The sequence below is a fragment of the Coptis chinensis genome, chromosome 1, assembly GCF_015680905.1.
Source record: "Coptis chinensis isolate HL-2020 chromosome 1, ASM1568090v1, whole genome shotgun sequence".
In the NCBI taxonomy this organism is placed as follows: domain Eukaryota; kingdom Viridiplantae; phylum Streptophyta; class Magnoliopsida; order Ranunculales; family Ranunculaceae; genus Coptis; species Coptis chinensis.
In genome coordinates this window covers 22,888,569-22,913,989 of record NC_141456.1, presented here as the reverse complement: position 1 = coordinate 22,913,989, position 25,421 = coordinate 22,888,569, and the positions used below count along the sequence as shown (strand labels likewise).

General features: G+C 36.7%; 2 protein-coding genes and 2 long non-coding RNA genes across 4 annotated transcripts; 1 reads left to right on the top strand and 3 right to left on the bottom strand.

The window, feature by feature from the left end:
• Positions 1-1,440: 1,440 nt before the first annotated feature.
• Positions 1,441-2,477, bottom strand: LOC147522973 (uncharacterized). The gene is made up of 2 exons (XR_015195793.1): positions 2,270-2,477; positions 1,441-2,065 (listed from the first exon to the last, which is right to left on the bottom strand). It is a non-coding gene; the product is annotated as an uncharacterized LOC147522973 (long non-coding RNA).
• A 13,223-nt stretch (positions 2,478-15,700) lies between these two features.
• Positions 15,701-16,313, bottom strand: LOC147522972 (uncharacterized). The gene is made up of 2 exons (XR_015195776.1): positions 15,884-16,313; positions 15,701-15,753 (listed from the first exon to the last, which is right to left on the bottom strand). It is a non-coding gene; the product is annotated as an uncharacterized LOC147522972 (long non-coding RNA).
• A 4,353-nt stretch (positions 16,314-20,666) lies between these two features.
• LOC147522971 (glycine cleavage system H protein, mitochondrial-like) lies at positions 20,667-22,001 on the bottom strand. Its single transcript, XM_086596313.1, has one exon. The coding sequence runs from the start codon at positions 21,457-21,459 to the stop codon at positions 20,974-20,976; it is 486 nt and encodes a 161-aa protein (XP_086452439.1). The 5' UTR covers positions 21,460-22,001; the 3' UTR covers positions 20,667-20,973.
• Positions 22,002-23,241: 1,240 nt separating this feature from the next.
• LOC147522970 (transcription factor MYB1R1-like) lies at positions 23,242-24,477 on the top strand. The gene is made up of 3 exons (XM_086596302.1): positions 23,242-23,425; positions 23,534-23,742; positions 23,834-24,477. Exons 1-3 carry the CDS (start codon positions 23,257-23,259, stop codon positions 24,224-24,226), a joined length of 771 nt encoding a protein of 256 aa, XP_086452428.1. The 5' UTR covers positions 23,242-23,256; the 3' UTR covers positions 24,227-24,477.
• Positions 24,478-25,421: the final 944 nt, after the last annotated feature.

The window sequence follows — 25,421 nt, the reverse complement described above, 5'->3', positions numbered from 1 at the left end:
TTGTTTTGCATTACCATCCTTATAGCTTTTTGTTAGATGGAAGGTGCTCTTGTATTCAACATATATAAAATCCTTATTTTACTGATAAAAGTTGGCAGGGAGTTCAAAAAAGGTGGCTGATATTTGTTGTTTGTAATGGACAGTTGGTCGATCCTGTATTGAGTGCCCATTTTGGCTGCAACTTTGATTCCTCGCACTTGCTTTGGCCCTCGCTTGATATATCATTTGTGTTTCAATCTCTGTTAAATTTTGTGGTACATGTTTTTTTTATCCAATCGTTGGAAGTAATATACTGAACTTTCCAAGTAAGTTGACAGGTCTAGTTCAGGAAAGGTGACTGATCATGGTTTCATCAATCTGGTTAAGAAATTAGAGCCTCTTAAAGCTGCAACCTTTCTAGCGGCAGCTTTCGTTCGTCTTCCTGGCAAGCTAAGTTGTATATTTGAATGGGGAGTACTGATGCCCAACGATGACAGTGAACGCTCCTTCCATCTAGAGTCCAACAAAGCTGATGGAACGACTTCAGATCCTGTACTAATTCCATGTAGATGATTGAAAAAACAATGTACTATGTACATGTGAGAATGAGCGCAACTCACTGCTAAACGCGAAAATCGGTGGAGATGAGGATCCTGTTGGCTTTTATTTTTATCTGGTCAAATACAGAATGACATGTGAATCTCATAAATCATAATTGTCATAGAATGAGTCTATGTTGCAGGGACACGGACGCGGACACTAACGCAGACGCGGACACTAACGCGGCGACTCGGACACTAACGCGGCGACTCGGTTATATCTTAAAAAGGTAGGACGCGGACGCGGCAAAGGATGCAGAAATTAATTAATATTTATAATTTTATTTTATATAAATTAAATTTTAAAAACTAAATTAAATGTATCAACATTCATAAATTCAAAACTATTAAAGATAAATAGCCACAAAATTAAGTTTAATATTTCCTAATCAAACTTTAAAAACATGTCATAAGTCTTAACAAAACAAAAAAATGAAAAAATTGAGTTTTTTAATATTATTTTGATTTATTTTTAAATTTTTCCTATTAGGAGGTGCGTCCGTGCTTTAGAGAAATGAGTGTAATATTTTTAGTTAGAAGAGTTATTTTAAGATTATATTAAACCATTTCATAATGTGTGATTGAATAGGCAATCTACCTTCAGCAAAAACAAGTGAGACCTTTTTGGATTGCGACCCTAGAGGTTAAACCTTGGATTCACAACTGGTTGCTTTATGTCCAAACTTTTACAATTTGTGCATCAATGCATCAGTGCAGCAAAATGAATTGGCTATATTTAGCAGAACTCTTGTTTTTTTCGGCAAGAGCCATAGGCCTCAACTTACAGAATACAACAACTGTGTCTAGGTTTAGCAATATGCATAGACAACGTGATGTATATAAAGGCTATATGAAATTCTCACTAAACTTCTTTCATTAAATATAGCTGTAATGGATACAAAACCTGCAGAATACAAAAAACTGCAATGGATTTCTTACATATGAATTCAATTATTTCATTACAACTATTCACTTTATATTAAGCTTTGAAAATTCTGACAATGTCATTTTCAAAGTAGCAATTGATTCCACAGCCAAAGTAGTTGTCTTTGTTTCCTTTCTCAGTGCATCAATAAGCCATTCAAAGCTCCCACATGCATAACACTTCAAATACTTCTTCCCAGCATTCAACCCACTCTTTGTTGTCTTAAGTGTCCTCCTTCCTCTACAATTCTCTGTCGTGCATTGTAGTCCACCCATGGGCATTCTCTCTTCCAATGACCAGTCTTACCACATTCAAAACATGCAATGGTAGATGAGCTTGGTCCAATACCAGATAATTTTTCACAAATAGCTTCTTCTAGCCACTGTAAATAACTTGGGCATGATTGATATTGACACTTTAGATACTTTCTTTCTGGATTAGCTATTGTATGTGAGCTGCCCAACATTCGAATGCCGTGACAAGTAGGTTGCTTGCAAAGAGAGTACACAAATTCACACTCAATAGCCAAGTGTCCAAGTTGATTACACATCTGACATTCAACCTGGGCAGTACAATGCAAAGTCAATAACCACTTGTGATACCCCCAATTTTCATAATTAAATTAAAGCCCCCTCCCAAAAAAAAAAAAAAAAACAATGCAAAACCTTCATACTTAAAGAAGAAGAAGACGACTTCATTTTAATTCAAAACTAACCACAAAATCTTATTTTGAAAGCATAACCATGGTTTAGATACATGATATTACCTTCATTTTGCCTAAAAAGTGTTGTGATTTGTACTTGGGCGTCGTCGTTGTTTGCTCTCACTAGAACCAGTAATGGTGGTGCGTCGTCGTCGTTTGCTCTCACTAGAACCAATAATGGTGGTGTGGCATCGTCGTTTGCTCTCACTAGAACCAGTAATGGTGGTAGAAGGTGTTCTTACAAAAGAATCTCTATAATGGTCATAATCTCAGATCTAATATATAATAGTTTTTTTTATCAACGGTCATATTTAGGTAAGGGTCATTAAATAAAAAAAAGAGAGTGAAAGGGATGAAAAAAAAAATGAGAGAGAAAGGGATGAATACGTGGTTTTTCTCTTTCTTTTATTTTCCCATCTATATCATCTAGTTTAATCAAAGACATTTTCATCATGTAGTTTGAAAGAAAAATGAAAATATGGCAAAAATATTTTCACCAAAAATCTTGACCACGGTCAATGAAGCCAACTAACTGTTTGACTGACGGGAAGTTAGAATGTGGAGGGTAATCTGAATTAAATTATTATGTGGGGGGTATCGCAAAATCAATCTTCAAAACTGGGGGCAAACGCTAATTTACTCTAGTTGAATTAAGCACTTCAAATTTGGTAATCTCATTCTCTCAACAACCATCATTAACTCCATAGTCCAATGAAATAAATCTAATTCTAAAAATTGAACAAAAGCGGAAAAATATCCACGTGTACCCCAAACACTAAACAAATCAAATCCCCAATCATTGGCTAATATAAAACCTTATATATATTAAAAAATAATTACAAAAATACACAATTTAATACAAAAATGTCCATTTGATAATTACATTTAGAACAAAATAATTTGAGTTGCTATTTTAATTGCGGCATCTCTTCAACATACATGACTTCATTTCACACTAAGAAATAAACAAAAACCCAATTAGTACGTTGACTTGAGTTTGGAAATTTGGATATGTACATGGCTTATTTTTTCTACAAACTTTTTCCTCAATTGTTGAATTGGATCATTCATGCATAAAAATGCAAAAAATAACAATTCCCTAATAGTTATTACAAGTAGGGCTGGAAATGGAGCGGGTTCGGGTCGGATTCTCACTCAAAACTCTTTACCATATTTGGATCCATCCAGATTTGGGTCGGATTTCGAATATCCATATCCATTAAAAAATACACTATTTTAATGATTTTCATATATAAATATAAGATATAAATTATTTTTTAGGCATTAAAATATAAATCTTGTTAAAATGATCCGGATTTTCGGGTCGGATTCTAGTCACAAACATATAAACCATATCTATTAAAATGGATTTGGATATGGTTGGATTCGAGTCGCATCTCGTACCATTTCCAGTCCTAATTACAAGTATTTCGTAGTTAGAGTACTCGTATTATTAACACCCAAATCTCTGTATTGTATTTAACTAAGATTCTAGGATGGAAATCGGTCGAAGAGCTTGAGTCTAACACCTAGCCAAAGGCTAGAGAGTTGGATAGGTGACCTAATCTCGGCACGAGCTAGCTATTTGAGCTGTCACGGTTCTAACAATTCGTCATTTTCTGACATGTGTCACGTGAGCCGTTTTAATTGTTTATTTTTATTTATTTATTTTTTCTAAAAAATAGTCTCACTCACAAAAAACACAAAAAAATAAAACACGTGGCCTACCACTATAAAATTTTGGAGCTGTCCATCAATTCTAAAATCTGGTCTTTTTTGGGTGGCCCCACTATAAAATTTATTATTATTTTGGTTTTTTAATAAAAAAAACAAATTAAGACCTACCATGTACATATATTAAAAAATAATTTATGTTCCCGTGCAAAGCACGTGCACAAGTGTAGTTAAGGTAATACAGGTGTACATGCAGTTAAGTGCATTCTTATATTTGAAAATTGATCGAGTAGTGGAAAAAAGAGAGGGAGAACGCACATTGTAAATTTAGTTCAATCATTAAGCATTTGATCCTTAATGGAAACTTGCAATGTATATTATAATAGATGTAAAGAACAATATTTTTGTTAAGTATATTATGGTTATTTCAACAAAATATGATCCAAATATAAAATGAAATAATGTAGAAAAATAGTGAAAAAAGTTATGTTGATAATAGTGAGAATTATGGCTGTCAACGGGCTGGACTTGAACATGACTCGCCTATGTCCAGGCTTGACCCAAATTAGGATTAAAATTATGAGGTTCAAGCATAGCGTTGGTCCTATTAGGACATGCGCTTAGCCTAGGTCTTCGTAAGGAAAAAAGCAGTTATCTTTCACTTAAAAGACATATTGAAATTGAATATATGAAGATTCGAACCGTATCTCCAATGTGGTGACATTATATTTCCACCATTCCACCAATTTTTTATGTGAACTATTAGCTAAAACTTATAAGTAGTCATCTTAAAACAAACAAAACTACTTTAGATTTTGGGCTGGATTAGGCTGGACTATAGTAAGTCTATAACAAGTCCTTTAAGCTATTGAGTTGAATTTTCAAAGTCTTTGTCGTTCCTTGTCGGGTTGGATTTAATCGGGCTTTGGGTTTGGCCCAAACTGTTGATCGACAGCCCCAGTGATAATGGTGTGATTGTACCTTTCTATTGTCTACATGCTCAAAAATTAGATGATAAGTCTCACATCGTTGTTCTTTGTGAAAAGTAGATTTGGGGTGTGTTTGTTAAATTTTAGCTCACTACGGAAAGGAAAAGAAATAAAATTGGCGGTCCACTATGGAATGGAATGGAAAGGAAATGATTTTAAATGGTATGTGTTTGGTAAACTGGAGAAAGAAAAGTAAAAACTAGAGAAAAGAATAATCATGTTTGTTTGCAAAAGCTATGAAAATGAATAATTGTATTGTTGGATGTGCTAGTAGTAAGTCCCTAACTATCTATTTCCTTTCTACAAAAATTTCAGGGGTTAACTAAGGACATAAAACTTTTTCCATTTCCATGATTTTGTTTCATTATGGAAAAAGCCCGGCCATTTCCTTTTCATGGGTAAACAAACACCTTAAAAACTATGGAAAATGTGGACCACTCTTATTTTCCTTTTCTTTCCATGGTGTTTCCATCATAACAAACACACTATTGGTATTTATGTGTAGAATAGAAACTTCTTGTAGTTGAAGTAATTGTAATTGAACATGACTTGTAATTAATGTTTATATCTTTATTAAGAAAGGGAAATTTAGGCTTTAGTCCTATTTTTTATAGGGTATTTAGGTTTTACCCCTAAAATTATCGATTATTAGACTTTAGTCCTACTTCTATCTATTGGCTGTGAGTCGTCTCAGTTAACCGTGGTCAAATTGTTTTCTCTTTTTATATTTTTCGATATTTCTGCAAATGGCCAAACTACCCTTGAGCATTTCAAAGTCATGTATTCCTACTATGTTGCACCTTAGACTCTTGGATCAAATCTTTAGTTTCCTCTCCAATTTGCACTAAACAGATCCATATCTCCCTCAAATTCCAAAGTGAATGAAATTGAACATCGAATCTTCCATGTGAACCAACCACACACTACCATACCATAAGCCTAGCTTCTCCTACTACCACTGAATCATAGCCACTTACTATTCTCTATTTCACGAAAATCCCACAGGCGGGGGCGGCCCCTAGCTTCTGTGGCCTTAAAGCGAAACTTCGAACTTCGAGGCCTTTTTCCAAACCAAATTTTAAGTCAGTTACTCCATTTTTTGTTTGCAATTCTACACTACATAGCAAGTTTTCTTTGCCTAATAGAATTGAAATTTATGCTTATTTTGATTAATTTGTTTCTCATAGGTCCAGTTAGACTTATCATTTGTGGAGATATAGTATAGAGATGGAAAATTGAAAATTTAACCATTTGAAATTTGAGATATTTTTAGGAAATTCTTTTAACATAAGAGAAGGAGAATTATTACCTTTTATTAGGAGACTTGTATGGGATATGTATTATGTTTTGTAGTATCCAAAAATCTTTTAGTAAGATTTATTAGCTATTTAGTAGGAATTTTATGTTGCATAGTGCGATTTTTGTGGAAATTTGAGGCCTTTTTTCACTCGAGGCCTTAGGCAATTGCCTAACTTCGCCTTATGGGCCTTCCAGCCTTTGCCAGGTCAAAAGAGAACCAATAGTTGAACTAAAGAGGCGCACCCTTCATCTTCATCTCGAGAAGACATAAAATTTTGTCCAATGTTTTCCAGACACCGCTACAACTCACCATACAAATGTTTTCCAGACTAAAACCTTTGGAAAGTTAAGATCTTTTCAATTTGGATTTAGGTGTTGTTGGGTGGATATATCTAGTTGAAAGATTGATATATTTGAATGATTTCCAGTGTATATTTGTTGTAAATCAGATTGTTTGTTTCATTCAGGTGGTGGGTTCTTTTCGAATTGTTGTATGGTTATAAGAACTGGTTTTGAAGAGAATGTCGAAGTTATTGATTTGAGTTTCCTGTTAATTGGTTTTGTGGGAGTTGGTTAAGGAGTGAAAGTCTTGAAAGACTTTTACTTTCCTGTTTGGGTGTATTTAAGGGCCCTGGCAAACACTATTTGGAATTAGCCGGCAAATCAAATTATCCCACTAGAAGTGGAAAAATAGAAAACACCTCCCCCCAAAGTTGAATTAGTCACCCGGTATTTTTCCACTATGATAGGAAAATAGAAACAACTTTCCCACTCGATCTCTCTTCTCTCTCTCTCATTGCCGCCTCTCATCAACTCGCTCTCTTTTCAAGTATACTCTCTCGCTCTCATCTCTTATCTCTCTTCTCTCTTATCTCAATCTTTTTTTTCACTATTACTGTCAAATCTCTCTGCTTTGGGTAAATTTTCTACATAAGGCACGCGTTACCGTTATCGAGATGATTTTATCTGCCTTGTATTTTTAGAAAATTCAATCATGATTACTGTCTTTTACAACGTGATTGATTGACGAGTATTAGATGTATATGGACTCGTGTTCTCTCATTAAAAATTAGAAACTAGCAAAGGTGATTTCGTCCTTCTTCAGACTTCAGAGGTCGGTTTGATGCCTTGAGATTTGAATATTGGTTCTGGTATATTATTTTTCTTCTAAGTATACTAATCTGTGAATATTAAAACTTGACGTGTGGGCATAAGTCCGTAACTACAGCTTAATCATCTTTCTTGTGTTTGCTTTTAATTGTTTTGAGCATCTCTTGTAATGTTGAAGATCTTTCTCCTTCAACTTGAGGTGTCCATTTCTTACTAATTTGTTGTGCTTCACTTATGATTTGTACTCGAGATTTAGTTTCATAAACCACTGTCACTCCAAATCCACTTGTATCTGCTTCCCTTCCCTCTTGGATAGTCAACACTTTAACAAATGGAGTTAGGGGTTAACCATATTCTGGAGAAGAACACCGTTGTTGTTTTTGTTACATAGCTAAAGATGGTTTTAAGGACCGTAAAACATCAAATGTTATATATTTTCGCTTAATGCTTGTGGTTATCGATAAGGACAACTTATTTGCTTCTTATCATGTGAAGCACGTCATTATATGCATGATATCTAGCAAATCATTTTTTTTTCATTTTTTAATTAGATATTTTCCCTAGCAGAGATTATTGAGCAAGAGTTTATTTTCTTGATGCATTGCTTATGTTATGGAACAATGAGAGTCTAAAAGCAAAATCTTGTAAACAACGGGGGCTCCAGTGAAGGAGACAATAAAACTATCTACTCCATTAGCCCAAGGCTGAAATCATTCTCTGATTGGCTTCTCAAAGTCATGTTATCGGGCAATTTGGAAGCCATTTTCCCAGCAGACTACTCGTGAATATGCACCATTAGTTGAGGAATTGTGGAAGAATCGCCCATTAAGGCCACATTTGATCAAGAACCGAGCTACAAATGCTTCCCGGAATTGCTAGTTACTTCTTAGAGCCGGGTAATATTAAGTAATATTCCACTAGAACAAAGGTTGGGCGTTGATTCAACCTTGTTTTTTGGTTTATTTCTATGTTTGAACTATATGTTTTGTGGGATTGTTGTTAAGTGGTGGACCCGATATATTATTGTTAAGTTACATTGATGTTATTTTTTGGATATTTTATTGTGTGTTCTTGTTGAGTCTTTGTGTGTGCGTGTAGTGGGTTGGTGTGTGTGGTAGTGTGTGTAGTGTGTGTGTGCAATTAGGTGGTGTGGTGGGTGTGGTGGAGTGGTGGTGGTGTGTCACGCTTTGCTATGCTGCGATGGTTGTTTAAGAAGACATCCTATAGATACTATTAAAGTTGAGTTGTATTGTATTTAATTTAATTTTTTGTTATACTTCATTGAGTTTGAAAACCAAAAAAAATATCTCCAAAAAATTGAAATATCATTTGCCACTGGAGAAAAACCATGTAAACAAACACTGGCAAAACCCGACAAATCTTATATTTTCCTACTATAAATTTTTGCAAACAAACACTGGCAAACTAAAATTTTCCCACTATAGATTTGTCTGGCAAATTTATAGTGGGAAAACACTGGCAAATCTTATATTTTCCCACTAGAAGTTTGTCAGTTAACAAACACCCATGTGTGGCCTTGCCTAAGGAGCATTGTGTGCCTGAATCGGATTTCTCTACTCTTTTGTATTGCAATACCATCGGCGAGTGTCCAAATGGGCCTGAATCGGATCTCTAATTTTGGCCATTGGATCAATGTGCGCTTCAGATTTTTAACACGTGTCCCAGCATGTCAAGCACACTCAAGTGCAGTCTGTCATTTGCAAAAATATCGAATAATTTGACCACGATCAACTGAGACGACTCACGGTCAATGGATAGAAATAGAACTAAAACTTAATAATCGATAATTTTAAGACTAAAACCTAAATACCCCATAATAAATAGGACTAAAACCTAAATAACCCATTAAAAAATGAATCTAGACATATATATATATATATATATATATATATATATATATATATATATTAAAATAAATAAGTGGCAATCCATGTGTCTAGGACTTTAATGGGCTTTTATATTGGAGATTGATCCGCCAAAATTTAGGCCTTGGGTCTATCGAATCGATTAAACAAATAAAGGCGGAGACCCACCAATAGGTTTGCCACGTAGAGGGGTAGACACAATGGGTTACTTTCTTTGTTTTTTTTTTGAATTCAGATTGGCTAAATAGTAAATATATAATCTCCACCGGCCCAACAATGAGGGGTTGCACTCATCACTCATCACTCATTGGTGACTTTTGCGATTCTCTTGCACCTTTTAGTTTTTTTCATTCATGAACCATATATTTGGATTTTGTTCATATCCAGTGTATCTGCAATATCCAGAAGAATATTTGGAAATATATTGTAGGGCTAACTCATAAAATCTATAGATGTATGTTACTCCCTAATCTTCTTTGTGCTTTATGAAAGTCGAAATGACAAAAGCAACTCTCTCACCCAATTTGTAATATTGCCTCCTGAGCTTCATCAATAAAATTTAGAGTTATATTGATATATCCCCCACCACTAGTTGCAATTAGGATTACCTCCCCATAATAATTGAAATTAGGATTCCCCCTCCCCAACTTGACAGTCAATAGGAGTCAACCAACAGTTTCCGTCAGTTGACTGGTCAAGGATCATGAATTGTCCTAAATACCCTTTTTCTGTGGAAATTACAAAATTAGTCATTGACACTGTTCAAAGCCCACAACTCAAAGCCCAAATTGAAATTAGACACTGTTCAAAGCCCACAAACTCAACAATATCTTCCAACTAATTATCACAATTGGGATTTGTTTAGCTAATTATGCCCAACAGATTCATCCCTTGTCCGTTTGGTGTTGGAGTTATCCTCCACATGAGGAAAAGAAAACAGAGTCGCGAGAGAAACGCTAATAATTTAAAATGTCGTCGGCCCGCGCTTAAAGAGGCCGCGACTTCGCTCGAGTTCCATAGAATAGGGCTGACCAGCCATAGAGGCGACCAGCTCGGCTTCCAGTGTCTTAAGCGCGACTTCACACTCACATGGAAGCGGCCCTTCAGCCAGTTTAATTTCGTGGGCCTTTGCTACAGTACCCGTGAATTTGGTTTTTGGAGATAAAAACCAAAATCAAGGTTTTGGAAAATCTAAGACTAAGAACCAAACAAGTCAGAAGGATTGGAATCCAGACTAAAACAAAGAGAGAAACCTTTACTGAGATACAACCACTGTAAAAGAGATAAAGAGTGATCTAGTAAAAGGAGCGATTGTAAGGAGAGATTGTAATCTTCCTTCCCACTTTATTAAGAACTGGCTCTTGTGGAAGTAGGCATCATTGGCGAACCACGGTAAATCTTTGTGTTGTGGTTTGCTTTTTACTTTAGCTTTACATTATTATTTGTTGTTGATAGTTGTTTAGCGAGTTGGGCATGTTAGTATAGGTAGTTTGTGATATTTGAGATTTATCCGAGTTGAAGTGTGTTCATACAAGTTATCTCGGTAGTGGGGAACCGATTGGTATTGGTGTAATCCCCACAAGTGGTATCGGAGCCTTGGTTAGAATAGCCTGGGGTGTTATCCGAATCTTGGTCGAGAGGTATTTGTGAAATTCTGAGAGAAAGATTTGAGGTTAAATAACTTGTAGAGATGGACCATTCCGTGAACACTCGTATGATGAGTCCGAATAGGAAGAACTACACCATCCGGAAAGCCAAGATGGAAGACTTGCTATCTTGCAAAAGGACTTGGCACTTCCCATTGAGAATGAGGGAGTAAAACCGTAAAATCGATGAAATTTGAGTGGAAAAAGCTTGACAGGAAAAGCGATTGGATACATTCGGCGGTGGATTGGCGGCGGTGTCTTTCACCATGTGGCCCAGAGACTTCTGACGCCGGTCTATGGAAGAAACTTCGAAGACCTTTATGAGAGGAAGTCCGGTGGAAACAAAGTGCTAGTCGTTAAGAAGTTTGCGGAACCACGAAGTACCAAGAAGGTTCTTGATGTCCGAGCATCTTAATGAAGTCTGAGAATATCATCAATCGGATGCATTTGATGAAGATCAATTTGGGAGGCGAAGTTGAGGCTTTGTTTCTATTAGGCTCTCTACCCGAAAGTTGGGAGACATTAGCGGTTTCTCTACATGGAGCGACCAGGATGGAATTGTTACCATGGAGATGGCTACCACGTCTTTGTTGAATGAGGAGACTAGAAGGAGTGCAAGAAGCGGCCTCTTCTCATTCGAGAGATCCTTTTCCGCGAGAGAAACGGGGAGAGGTCGAGCGAAAAACCATCTCGTTCTAGAGGTGATGATGAAGTAAATCTAGGGGGTGAAGCTAGAACTCCTAAGGCGAGAGGCAATGTTACTATTGTGCCCAAAAGGCCACTTCGGATATGAGTCGCGAGAACAATCGAAGAGGGATGAGAAGAATAACCGCGTGTACATGAAGACATGGTGCGGAGGAACTGGGAAACACAGCGAGAGATACTACCGCACTAGTCGGCGACCCTAGTGGGAATTGTGTCGATTGTGGTGTGTCTTTGTCTTAGTACCTCATGTCGATACGAGTGGGTGATAGATCTGAGGAGCATCCTATCACGTCCACACCGCCGGGGAGATTCTTCACTACCTACGGTATGGGTGAATATGGTGAAGTGAGGATGGGTAACGATGGAGTCTCGGAAGATTATAGGCATTGGAGATGTTCATGTAGAAACCAATGTCGGCTACACCTTGACACTCAAGGATGTAAAGACATGTCCCCCGACATACGGTTAAGCCTAATTTCGGGGAAATTAGATGACGATGGCTTTGTAAACTTCGTTTGGTAACGGGGGTATGGAAACCGAAAGGCAGGGTTCCATTGTAGCGGCCAGGAAAGAAAAAAACTTGCTCTTTTACAAAACACGAGGCTAGTTTGTGTAAAAGCGAAGCGAATCTTGGTAAGAAGAAGCTTCATCTGAACGTGGCACAAAGAGGCGTGTCACATGGGCATAAAAGGGATGGAAGTTCTTGCTAAGCAAAAGGCCATGCCGGACATTAAAGGTACACATTTACATACATGTACTCCTTTGTTTGGTAGGAAAGCAACACGGGGGTGTCTTTCCAAAGATTCCCGCTCCGCGAGAAGGACACCGTCCCTGAGCTAGTGCACCGAGACTTATGTGGTCCTATGAGAGTGAAGTCCCACCGAGGGAGTTTCGTGACTTCTCGACATTCATTGATGATCGCCAAGAAAGGTATGGGCCTATAGTCGAAGACCAAGGATGAAGTACTTGGCGTGTTTGAAAATTCCAAAGATGGTGGAAAGAGAGACTGGGAAGTTGTTGAAGTGTATTCGCTCGGATAATGGGGGTGAGTACATTGGGCCATTTGAAGAGTATTGCGAGTCATGGGATTCGCCATGAGCGGTCGCTCCCCCCGACACCGCCAACGAATGGAATAGCGAGAGAATGAACCGCACTATTGTAGAGAGGATGAGATGCATGCTATCTCACTCTAAGCTACCTAGAAGCTCTTGGGTAGAAGCAATCGTCTGGTACGTGCATGTGATCAACTTTGTCGTAGAAGCAAAACCTCAATAGTGATTATCCGCAGAGTACGGTCGGGCGGAGATGTTGATTATGGATACTGAGGGGTATTTGGGTGCGTGGCATTTGTGCATATTCCGAAGGATGAGAGATCCAAGCTTGATGACAAAGCAAGCGGTGCATTTTTCCGGGTTATGGAGATGAAAAGTTTGGTTACAAACTCTATGATCCGATTAACAAGAAGGTAATCCGAAGTCGAGATGTTGTGTTCTTAGAAGACCAAACCATAGCGGACTTTGAGGAGGGGTGAAAGCTTCTGTGCTTTCACCAATGATCTTGTTGATTGAAACCGGAAGTTCCCGCGTGGAACGTCTCGAGAGGCATTGAGAATCGAGAACCATGAGTTTGAAGCTTCATGATGAGAATCCCATTGCTCATGATGGGATAGAACCTATTGGTATAGAAGATGCGGATGAGATGCATGAACCACCACCGAAAGCAGCGAAGTGCAACCTCCCCGAGGCACCGCCAGGATGGGGCAAGGAGGTCCGACAGAGGGAGAATAGCTTCAACCAGTATCCACCACATACGTGCGTGCTACTATCGGATGGTGGAGAACCTATGTACTATCAAGGCAGGCACTTGAAGAGTGCAGGACAAAGAAAAGTGGTTGAAGGCCATGATGGCGAGATGGATTCTTTGCATAAGAATCACACTTATGAAGTTAGTTGAGAAACCCACGGGGAGAAAAGTTCTCAAGAATAAGTGGATATACAAAGTCAAGCATGAGGAGAACAATCCTCACCCAAGGCATAAAGCTCGCCTTTGTGTGAAGGGATTCGGCCAAAGAAAAGGAATTGACTTTGATGAGATTTTCTCTCTCGTAGTGAAGATGACTTCTATCCCAAAGTGGTATTGGGTATGACCGCTAAGCATGAACCTAGAGGTTGAGCAGACTAGATGTTAAGACGACTTTTCTTCATGGAGACCTTGAAGAAGATGTCTACATGGACCAACCCGAGAGGGTTTGAGGTCAAAGGCAAGGAGCACCTAGTATCTGGCCGATAAAGAGCTTGTATGGGTTGAAACAAGCACCGAGACAAAGTGGTACATAAAGTTTGATTCCTTTATGGGCGGCAAGGATACAAGAAGTCCGCTTCCAATCATTGTGTGTTTGTTGAGAGATTTCCGGATAAAGGGATTTCATTGTCTTCATGGCCGTATGTGGATGATATGTTGATAGTTGGCCCAAACATCAACAAGATATCCAAGTCAAGAAAGACTTGAGTAAGTCCTTTGAGATGAAGGATTTGGGTCAAGCAAAGCGGATACTTGGGATCACGGATCACTCGTGACGAGAAAGAGTGGGAAGTTGTGGCTTTCTCAAGAAAGCTACATTGAGAAGGTGTTGAAGAGATTCAACATGGATCAAAAGCCGATCCGGTTGTCCGCTTGGTGGCCGATTCCGCATGACCAAAGAGATGTGTCCTAAGGGTGAGCATGAGCAGAGTCGGATGGAAAAGATTCCTTATGCATCCGCGATGGGCGCTTTGATGTATGCCATGGTGTGTACTAGACGGATATTGCTTTTCGCCGTTGGGGTTGTAAAGCGATTTACATCAAATCCGGGTAAAGAGCATTGGGAAGGTGTTAAGTGGATATTGAGATATCTCAAAGGCACTTCCAAATCATGTTTGTGCTTTGGTGGAAGTAAGCCCTTACTTGAAGAATTTTACTACCGATCACCGGACATGGCGGTGATGTTGACTTCGATGAAGTCCACCTCCGGTTATCACGTTACTTTGCGGGGGAGCGGTTTCTTGGCAATCTAAGTTGCAAAAGTGTGTTTACTCTCTCCACTACTGAAGCCGAAGTATATTGCGGCCATCGAGTGTTGCAAAGAGTTGCTATGGATGAAGAGGTTCTTCCCGACCGAAATAGGGCTTTCAGCGTAAAACGGTTTGTAGTTCTATGTGATATCGAGGCGCCATCCACTTGAGCAAGAATCCGAAGTTTTCATTCTAGATCCAAGCACATACACGCGTCGCGTTATCATTGGATTAGAGAAGTACTTTCGAAGACAAGCATTTGTGTATCGAGAAGATCCATACCGACAAGAACGGGTCCTGATATGATGACCAAAGTCTTACCGAAAGGTAAGTTTGATGTTTGTTGTCTTATTCTGGGAATGGCGACCTGCTCCTCCTCGCTGATTTGGCAATTGCATGGAGGTATCCCCCTCACCGTCGGAGGGGAGATTGTTGGAGTTATCCCTCACATGAGGGAGAGAGAAACGAGTGGGAGAGAAACGCTAATTCGGGCGTTGGAAATGTCGAGGAATGCGGCGCTTAAAGAGAGGCGACTTCTTCGGCTTCGAGTTCCAATAGAATAGAGGCGACCAGCCATAGAGGCGACCAGCGCTTCGAAAATTTCCGTGTCTTAGCGACTTCAGCTCACATATAGGGCCCAAGGCCAGTTTAATTTAGTGGGCCTTTCTTCTGATGCAGAATTGAATTTGGTTTTGGAAATAAAACCAAAATCAAGGTTTTGGAAAATCTAAGACTAAGAACCAAACAAGTCGGAAGGATTGGAATCCGGGACTAAAACAAAGAGAACCTTTTTACGAGATACAACCCTCGTAAAGAGATAAGAATGATCTAGTAAGGTGAAAGGATTTGTAAGGAGAGATTGTAATCTTCCTTCCCACTTTATTAAGAACCTGGGCTCTTTGTGGAAGTAGGCATCATTGGCGAACCACGGTAAAATCTTTGTGTTGTGGTTTTGCTTTTCCGCTTTTACATTATTATTTGTTGTTGATAGTTGTTTAGCGAGTTGGGCATGTTAGTATAGGTAGTTTGTGATATTTGAGATTTATCTGGAGTTGAAGTGTGTTCATACAAGTTATCTGTGTAGTGGGGGAACCGATTGGTATTGGTGTAATCCCCAACATTTGGCACATTGTAGTTACCAATATCTAAATGAGCAACATCGTTCTCGTACAAGGTACCATTCGGTTTCTGTCAAATACAACTGAAGTAATTCATCATAATTGATTAAAGTTTTTAATAACTAACCAAATTCCATAAGCTGGTGACAAGAAATGCACACGTAAAGACAGAAGAAAAGATTGAATTGAGATAAACGAACCAGCCAATCCCATATGCCGGTCTGAGCAAATTGTTTGTGGATCGTGACATCGCCAATGGACAACGAATTGTTAGTATTACCAGCAATACCAAAGTGAATAATCCCTGATATATCAAAGAGATCTAGCATTTGTTGCGTCGCTGTTGCAGCATTTCTCTGATATACAAAGATCGACGCAGTTCAGAAATATGCAAAAGTATAACATTCTAGAATCTGTTTGCACGTTGGTAGCTCAATATCTTGCCAGTTGACTCTGAAGATGCTGGAGAAACTATTTCACTTTGCAAGTTAAAGAAAACTTTTACTCAGCAAAAGCTATTTAAAGTTGTCGATTTAAATTTGCTTCATACGCCATCCCCAACCTCCTTTAATCGTGTTGGTTTCATAGTTTACTAATTCCCAACCTCCTTTAATCGTGTTGGTTTCATAGTTTACTAAATTAGCTAAGCAAATCCCAATTGTAATCATCAGTTGGAAGATATTGTTGAGTTTGTGGGCTTTGAACAGTGTCTAATTTCAATTTGGGCTTTGAACAGTGTCAATGGCTAATTTCATAATTTTCACAGAAAAAGGGTATTTAGGACAATTCATGATCTTTGACCAGTCAACTGATTGAAACTATTGGTTGACTCCTATTCACTGTCAAGTTGGAGGAAAATCCTAATTTCAATTATTATGGAGAGTAATCCTAATTGCAACTAGTGGTGGAGGGTATGTCAATATAACCCTAAAATTTAACTTATCAAAAATAAAATAAATAAACGTATACTTTTAGTAGGGAAAACAAATATTTGCGCTTATACGGTTATATCTTTATATGAACTATGAAAATTTTATTGAAAAATAGGTATATATGAGGTTATGAACCGAAGGTCTGATTTCTTAAGTTACCCAAAAAGTACCCCAGCAGGGCAGTATTTCTTATGAGCAATTTCCAGCACATTTTTTTTAGGTGGCAATCTGGATGTAATGTCCACTAATAATAGAGTTATAGTTAATTATTGGTCACATTCAATCTGTTCGACATAAATTACTGTGTGGCAGAAAAATTCCGGATAAAGCAGTTAACTTATCTTAATCAGGATATATTGAGCTCTCTATTTTCTTCTCAGTTTTAGTTATTGTTTTTCTATGTCTGGTCTTTACTGGAGACACGATCATTATCACCCCATCACAAATTGACCAAAAAAACAAATTTCTTCAATTCATTCAACCTAAACTCTAAAAAATGCGCGATTCTGCTGTAACTTTTTGACGTGCCAGGATAAAATATATGCTTGATAAAAGTTTATTTTACCAATTAGGGTGTATTTGTTTCTTGGAACACTAGTGCTTGTACATGAGCTAAATTAAAAAAGGAGTTTGAGCCTGGACCCTGAAGATACTGAAGGTCTGAGTGTCTGATTGAGCACAGCTTAAGTATATATTTCTACAGTAGTAGACCAAACGAGGCTGGACATTTTATGCTTGCATTGCATTGTGACTTACGAGCCAAGCCTGAACATATTTTAAGGGCCATTTGAAGACAAGCACCAGAAACTAGAAATGAGGCTCAGTCTTTTGGTTCTAATTCGGTTGAGTATAAATTCCCTCCCATCGACCCATATCACATAACCTTCCTATTATTTTCTGTTTTTATTTTCCATTTTATTTTATTTTATTTTTTACCTTTTTGGGATTGAAAATTTTCGGACCATATGTAAATGTATTTTTACATAGTCATTGGAGCGATAAAAACTTAAATTTACATAGTAACTTTTGGGATTGAAAATTTTCCGACCATATGTAAATGTATTTTTACATAGTCATTGGAGCAATAAAAACTTAAATTTACATAGTGACTTTTGGGATTGAAAATTTCCCGACTATATGTAAATGTATTTTTACATATATATATGTGTGTGTGTGTATGTAAAATTATATTTGCATAGTCATTGGAGCGATAAAAACTTAAATTTATATAGTAACTTTTGGGATTGAAAATTTCTCTCGACACCTGACATAATATATATAAATGTATTTTTACATAGTCATATATCTATAAAACTATATTTATATAGTCATTAGAGCTATTAAAACTTAAATTTACATTGTAACTTTTGGAATTGAAAATTTTCCGACACCTGACAAAATATATGTAAATGTATTTTTACATAGTCATATATATGTAAAACTATATTTACATAGTCACTGGGAGCTATGAAAACTTATATTTACATAGTAATTTGATATATGTAAATTTAAATTTATACAGTAACTTGACCTATGAAAAATTAAATTTTCATAGAGAAAACAGGTCGATCATAACTTATGCAAAATTATTTGAAATGAACAACAGTCCAAAAAGATTTCATTTTTGAATTGAAAAAAACTTGACTTTCATATTCAAAATATTTAAAGAGATTTCATCTTTGAATTAAAAAAAATAGACAATTCTCAGATCCGGTTTTGAGTGGAAGAAACAAAATTTTCAAATCTTGATATTGTTTCTCAAATCTAATTTGTTTGGTTGGAGAACAACAAATTTCAAGAGAAATTGATTGAGAGAAAGAAAAAAAGAATTTCGTATTTGAAAAAATGAAAGAATGAGAGAAAGTGAGAAAGAAATTTTTTTTGTTGTTTTGTCATCTTATTTTCTATGTTAATTTGGTTTTGCATGATATCTAGGGTTTACCATAAGAGAGGATGCGGCGAGAAGAAAGAGAGAAGATAAATTTGAGATCTAGGATTTTATGTGTGGGGGTATTTTAGAAAAATATGGGGTTTTTACGGGTTAGCACGTAATGAGAGGGTTTTTATGCCGGGATGTATCAACCAGGGAGATTAAACCCAAAATCTGCCCCATAAACTACTTGTTCCTCTCTAGCCACCTGCTAATTCGGTTCCATCAAAGTTATGAACTTATGTCTCTATTATTGATACATTCCTTATACTTTCCTTGATGTTCTTCAGGCTGTTTTCGAAAAAACCAGAGATGTTCTTCATACTAATTTTGCTGTTTTTGAAAGAAAGTTCATTTCCTTAGAGCATCTCTAGGTGGCTTTATATTTGGTCGCATCCTTCAAATTTGAAGGAATGCGTCGGAATTTGCCTAAATTCCATCTCCGTTGGTATATTTGTGGTCGCATCACCGTTTGTTGAACTTAAATTTGGCAATTTGGATCTCGGGATCTGGAGCGACATTAGTAATATCGCCGCCATTGCAAATGTCGCCCCACTTTTTTTGACTTTGACCCGGCACCACGCCAAATGTAGTGGCATGTCGCCGCCACTCTAATGTCGCATGGGTTACTTTTGGAATGGTTGCTTTAATGTCAGGTGGGTTGTTTTGGAATTAGACCACACGCCGCCCGTTAGTATCTTGGCTACGAAAAACCAAAGGCCCCTACAATCAAATTCTATGGTCGAAATTTACGCCACCACCTCATGGTCGGTAAATTTGAGACCAGTTTCTGTGGTAGCATTCTTCAAATATGAAGAGTATGCTACCACCACCTAGAGATGCTCTTAGCTTTATTTTGCTTCAAACACTTTAGAATTTTAGATCTTATTCTCATTTTTCATTTTTCATTCTTCCTTTGTGTATTTTTCGCATAAAATCAAGATTCCATGAACAAATTAAATACACCCTAATTAGGACTTTAATGTCAATTTCATTTCATTAACAACTTATCATGTATGTATACGATTAGGTGAACAAAGATAATATTTAGTGCAATGTCATCATCACCCTATACATCATAAGAAACGGAAGAAACCAAAAATAATTACTATTTGGACAGATTTGGATAAAAAAATAAAATATCTGAATAAGACTAGTCGACTAGCTAAAATGATCTTCTCATTCTTGTCCTTAACTACTTCATTTTAGTTAAGTAGACGGGTCTCTATCCGATCTCTCAACTTGCACTATTTTTATTTTATTTTATTTTTTCACTGATGGTGTCATGCTGGTGTCAGTTGTTAATTGTTATGTGCAGATCGTAATTGAATTCTAGTGTTTATAAAATTAAACATATCATTGTCACCGTAATCATCCATACATCATTTTGACATTATATGTTCACAATAATGTTGATTATAGTCTACTACATGTTAGATTGGTTACTATAAAACAAAAATTAGTGATAATTAACTCACACATAATATTTATCGCCGAGCCAGGATATGATCGTTACCAGCTTTATAATGTACTTATCGATCTCAATCGATAGTCATGAATAACAAACACAACAAACCAAAGAAGAAAGAAAAAACACCATAAATTAACCCAAGTGGTAGATTAGAAAAGTTTAGAAGAGAAAGTAAAGTAGACCATATAAAACCCCCAAAATGAAGATAACAAAGTGAGAAAAGGACATCCACCAGCACTTAACCCACAAAATGCCAACCAACGGACATAAAAGGCTGAAGCAAAGATTAAATAAGTGGAACCTACATCTCCTTATCCACCCAAACGCAGCCCACGACGGGAGTTTAATAGAAAAAAAGTTGAAGTGGAGACAAAGAAATCTTTTTCTCCCTGAGGAAATTTCCCAAAAGAAACTAAGAGAATATGCTTAGCCAACGATGGATAGAGACTCTAGTCTAAGCTAGTACTCTACTCTTTGACAATTTCACTACTTCACCTCTCTTCTCTCTTTCTTCAATTTATCTCTAGTACTGTTTTGCTTTAACAATGGACATATCTAGTAATCTACAACTCATTTTGCTGTCAACAACAGTTAAACAATTATAATTAGGTATAAACAAATCAATAATGTGACATGTAACATGTTGCCTGTGAGCAGTAAGGTTTATGCTCTGTTGGCCCACCAACAGACTAATTATGATTGATTATGAATCTTAAACATAACTCCTATTTTTAGGAGTTTTTCACATTGACCAATATGGACAGGCAGTGATTGGTTTATCGTGCATGTACGTATTTCATCAATCAAGACAGACAAAAAGAAAAGAGTACACCATAAATTGTAGATTTAAAAGTTTAGAACAGAGAGAAATGCCCCTAGTTCACTAACCAACAGGATAACTTGTGTCAACTTTGGAAGAGCGCAAGCAGTTAGTCCAGGAAGATACCAGATTCTAGTCTAATGAGAAGCATCTTGTTCTTCACAGAATTTTGTATATTCCTTGGAACCCATTAAGGTATCCAATTCTGTAGGAGTACTAGGCTTAACCTTGATCATCCATCCTTCTTCATATGGGCTTGAATTGATAATTCCAGGTGATTCAGTAAGCTTTGAATTCACCTCAACAACCTCGCCTGATACAGGAGAGTTAATGTCACTAGTTGCTTTAACACTTTCCACAGCTCCAAAACTGCTTCCTTTGGAAACTGATACACCTAGTTCTGGTAACTCCACAAACACAACTTCTCCAAGATGGTCTTGAGCATGATCAGTAATGCCTACTGTAGCCACTGAGCCTTCATGCTTCACCCATTCATGCGAAGGCGCGTATTTCAGTCCATCCAAAACTGTAGAGAAACATCTAGGGAGAGCAAAAGGTGCCTTGGAAGCACATGATATTTTAAGTGCATTGGCAGTTGAAGAAGCCCACATTCTCATTGCCATACTTTTTTCTTTTTCTTTTTCTTTTCTTTGTGTTTGTGTTTTCTAGCTTGGTTTCAAAGCAGATAGAAAATTGAAAGATAGTAATGGGTCGTCATATTTTCTATGAAATGTTGATAACGAATGGATGGTTGGATGACTGCCCAGTACTGAGAACCTCATCCTAAACCTCAGTGGATAAATCCGTATGCATGCATAGAAAACTTGGCCAACCACACTAAAATCACAAATGCCAACCACATGTAAGGATGAGGCAAGATTGAATAAGTGGAACCCACATCTCCATATCCATTGGAGTTTAATAGGAAGTGGAGACAAAGAAATATTTTTCACCGTCTATGCAAATCTTTCTGAAAAGCGAATATGCTAAACCAACGATGGACAGAGATTATACTCGTACACCATCCTTTTTTATTTGATACAGTTATCCTCGTCTTTTTGATTGTTTTGTATTAACAAGGAACATATCTACCACTCATTTCGCTGTCAAGATTAGATAAATAAATGTAATAATGTATAAACAAATATATGTTATGTAAGTTGTTGCCTATGAGCATTCCGGATTATGACACTCTTAGCCATAGCTAGTAAATTCGTGGACGGCAAAAGTTCGATACGTCAATTATTCGCCTAAGATTCGAAATTTTCAACAATAATACTTTTAAATATTCGGTCCAATAAAACGCGGTAACGGTAAAAAATAATGATATAATTGTTTTAAACGGGTATATCTGAATATATTTCTTTAAAATTTGGCTATATATTTTACATTTAAAATTTTTGATATATAAAGTATATAACGTTTTTATTTTTATTTTTACAATTTTATTCATAAAAAAAAATACAAATGTCATTTTATTCGCCAAACCTTATAATTAAATGAATAATTAAGAATTATAAGCCCGACCCAACCAATTCGAATTAAACCGTATCATTCAAAAATTAGCGAATTATTCATTTTATTCGCCTTATAATTCGCGAATAATTCGTGAATAATTCGGCGAATTACTAGCTATGCTCTTAGCCCACCAACCGACGAATTAGGTTATGAATTTTAAACAGTACTCCTATTTTTAGCTTTGACCCCTTTGGATGGGCAGTGATTGGCTCAATGAATGTGATTTAATTAATTTGATTAAACAAACCCGTATTCAATTGATTCAAAGTGCAAAACAAAAAATTCAACTGAATAGTACCTAAGCAGATTTACCAATTGTAATGTACATTACTGCAAGTAATTATTGACATAATGCTTCACAAATAAAATCCACATACACATAATTTGATAGAGTGAGATAACCGGTCCATGGCTATAATGGATCTCAATTTAGATTTAGATAGCTTTATATATATTCACCAAAAAAAAGATAACTTTATATATGCAAAACTTTTTCTAGTGTTCAGTTCAATAACCTCCATCCATCCAACTATCTCTCCTTTAAAATTATATATAAAAATGTCAATGATTAATTCTTATCCAATGACTAAACCACAAGTGGCCCCTTAACCATTATTTTCTTAAAATAACACACCTGAACCTCTATTATATGAGCCAGGCACCACCCTCCATTCTTAATTTCCAAAACATTTCTTCCCACCTTCCATATCCTCATTCCTCATTCCTCACCATCATTATCTTCTCTATCACACTCACTTTCACTACCTCTCTTTATCCAACTCTAACATGTCTCATAATAACTTCTCACAGTTTGGAGCCAATACTCATAACTCACCCACTTGTACCACAGAGTCAGGTAGCTGCCATGGTGTCATCCCCCCGCGACTGCTTCTGGTGGATTCATGCTGCTGTTTGGTGTGAGAGTTACCGAAGGCTCGATACGTAAGTCTGTTAGTTTGAATGATCTATCTCTATATGAACAACCTCAAGAACCTAATCCTGATCTTACGTCTGGTTATGCTTCTGATGATGTTGTCCATAACTCTATAAGAAATCGCGAGCGCAAACGAGGTGTGTATATTAGATCTATAAGTCGAAATAGAATAACATAAACTTCAGCTTTTTACATTTATTTTACATATTTGATTCTGATGTCTATGTATTGCTTTCTGTTTATAGGAGTTCCATGGACAGAAGAAGAACATCGTTTGTTCTTGTTAGGATTGAAAAAGGTTGGCAAAGGAGATTGGAGAGGAATTTCTAGGAACTTCGTGAAAACTAGAACGCCTACACAAGTTGCTAGTCATGCTCAGAAGTATTTTCTTCGCAAGAATAATCAAAATAGACGACGAAGAAGATCTAGTCTATTCGATATCACAACCGATACCGTAAGCTTTCATGACCAGTGCTTAAAACATTTTTCAGTTTCTTCATTTTTGTAGTTGTTATTGATTTCATTTCATTCTTGCTATATTACAGTATATGGTTGACGAAGAAAGCGTTCAACAAGAACCAACCCCACAATCACCACAAGAAATGAGCTGCAATCTGGGGTTCTCTATGTCGACTAATCCAGTGCCAATTAGTCCTGTATTGTTTTCAGAAAATCAGATGGAACAGAGTGACTTCATTGCCATACCAGCAAATATAGTCCGTCCCATCCCAGTAATTCCAACACCACAAGCATCAAGAATGGTTGATCTTGATTTAAATCAGAAATGTACAATGGATCCATCTGCTTTATCCCTTCAGCTATCTAATTCATTTGAGAAGCAGACTTCTTCAAGACATTCAGCTTTTCAAGCTATGTTGAGTTTAAGTACTGGAAACAATGTTGATTGTAGTGGTGGTAACATGATTAGTGTTGCTTAATTAATTAGAGTGGACTATTACTTTTATGCTGAGGGTTTGGTGGGATTAAGGTTTTTTAGATTGAGATATTAAATGATTGTACAGGGTTAGAGATGGATAGAGAATTCTGTGGGTGGTGGGATTCTTCTTGTCTATTTGTCTATTTGTCTAATTGTCTGTCAATGTTTATTATTATCTTTGAGATATTGGTGGAGAAAACAACGTGGCCTTGTACCGTTTGAGCTTTAGAAAATATCTTTTTGTTGCAAGTAGATCACCAAAACGTAAGTTACTTATTGATTAGGGGAATGGATGAATTTTATGAAATTTGATGAAATAAGAATCAGATTGTTGTTTAATTATCAGCCACATCTGATATGAACTGTGTATCAGAAATACTAGTGAACTTCTCTAGATGTCTGTTAGTGATCTAGCTACCCAGATTTGCGCAACTGCTGTCCCATGTCTAATGTTTAAAGAGCAATCCAGTACACAGACATTTTCATTTATGGTCGTGCCTGTATACCCTGAAAATGTGCTAGTTTACACAGTGACATTAACTCAGAATTACAAATAAGACTTTGCATCCTTTTTAGCAGGATTTTGATGGTAAACCTCTACTAGGTCTTTGATCACCGCCAGTTGTTCAAAATTCAAACGACAAATAGAAACAATTTACATGGTAAATAAGCACATCCATATGTTGCATAGTAGAAAAACTTGTTTTTTGTCTTCCGATAATTCTCCATCATATTTATATATATATTATAGCTCTACCCCAATTGAGGAAGCGTTTTTAGAGTGTCCACGGGTCATGGCTAATTAAGAAAAAGTAGGAGATAAAATAGGAAACATATATTTATCTTTATCCTTAGATATGTATTATAGTTATACCTCATAGAGACTCCAGTTCTTTCTAAACTCTATTACTAAATATAAAAAAATATGATATAAATAAGGAAACAATCCCATCTCGAGTTTCATAGACTCGCTCAACTTTTTCTAAACATTATAGCTAATTACGAAAAAAACAATCTTATCTAAAGTTTCACAGAATCTCCAACTTTTCCTAAACAATATAGCTAATTACGAAAAAAAATATGAGACAAAAAATTAAATTGCTAAAAACAATCATTTCCACCAAAAACGATTTTCCTAAAACCCTTTCCATTTGCTGCGTCATCCATTGTGTGATTTAGACATTTATTCAGTTAAG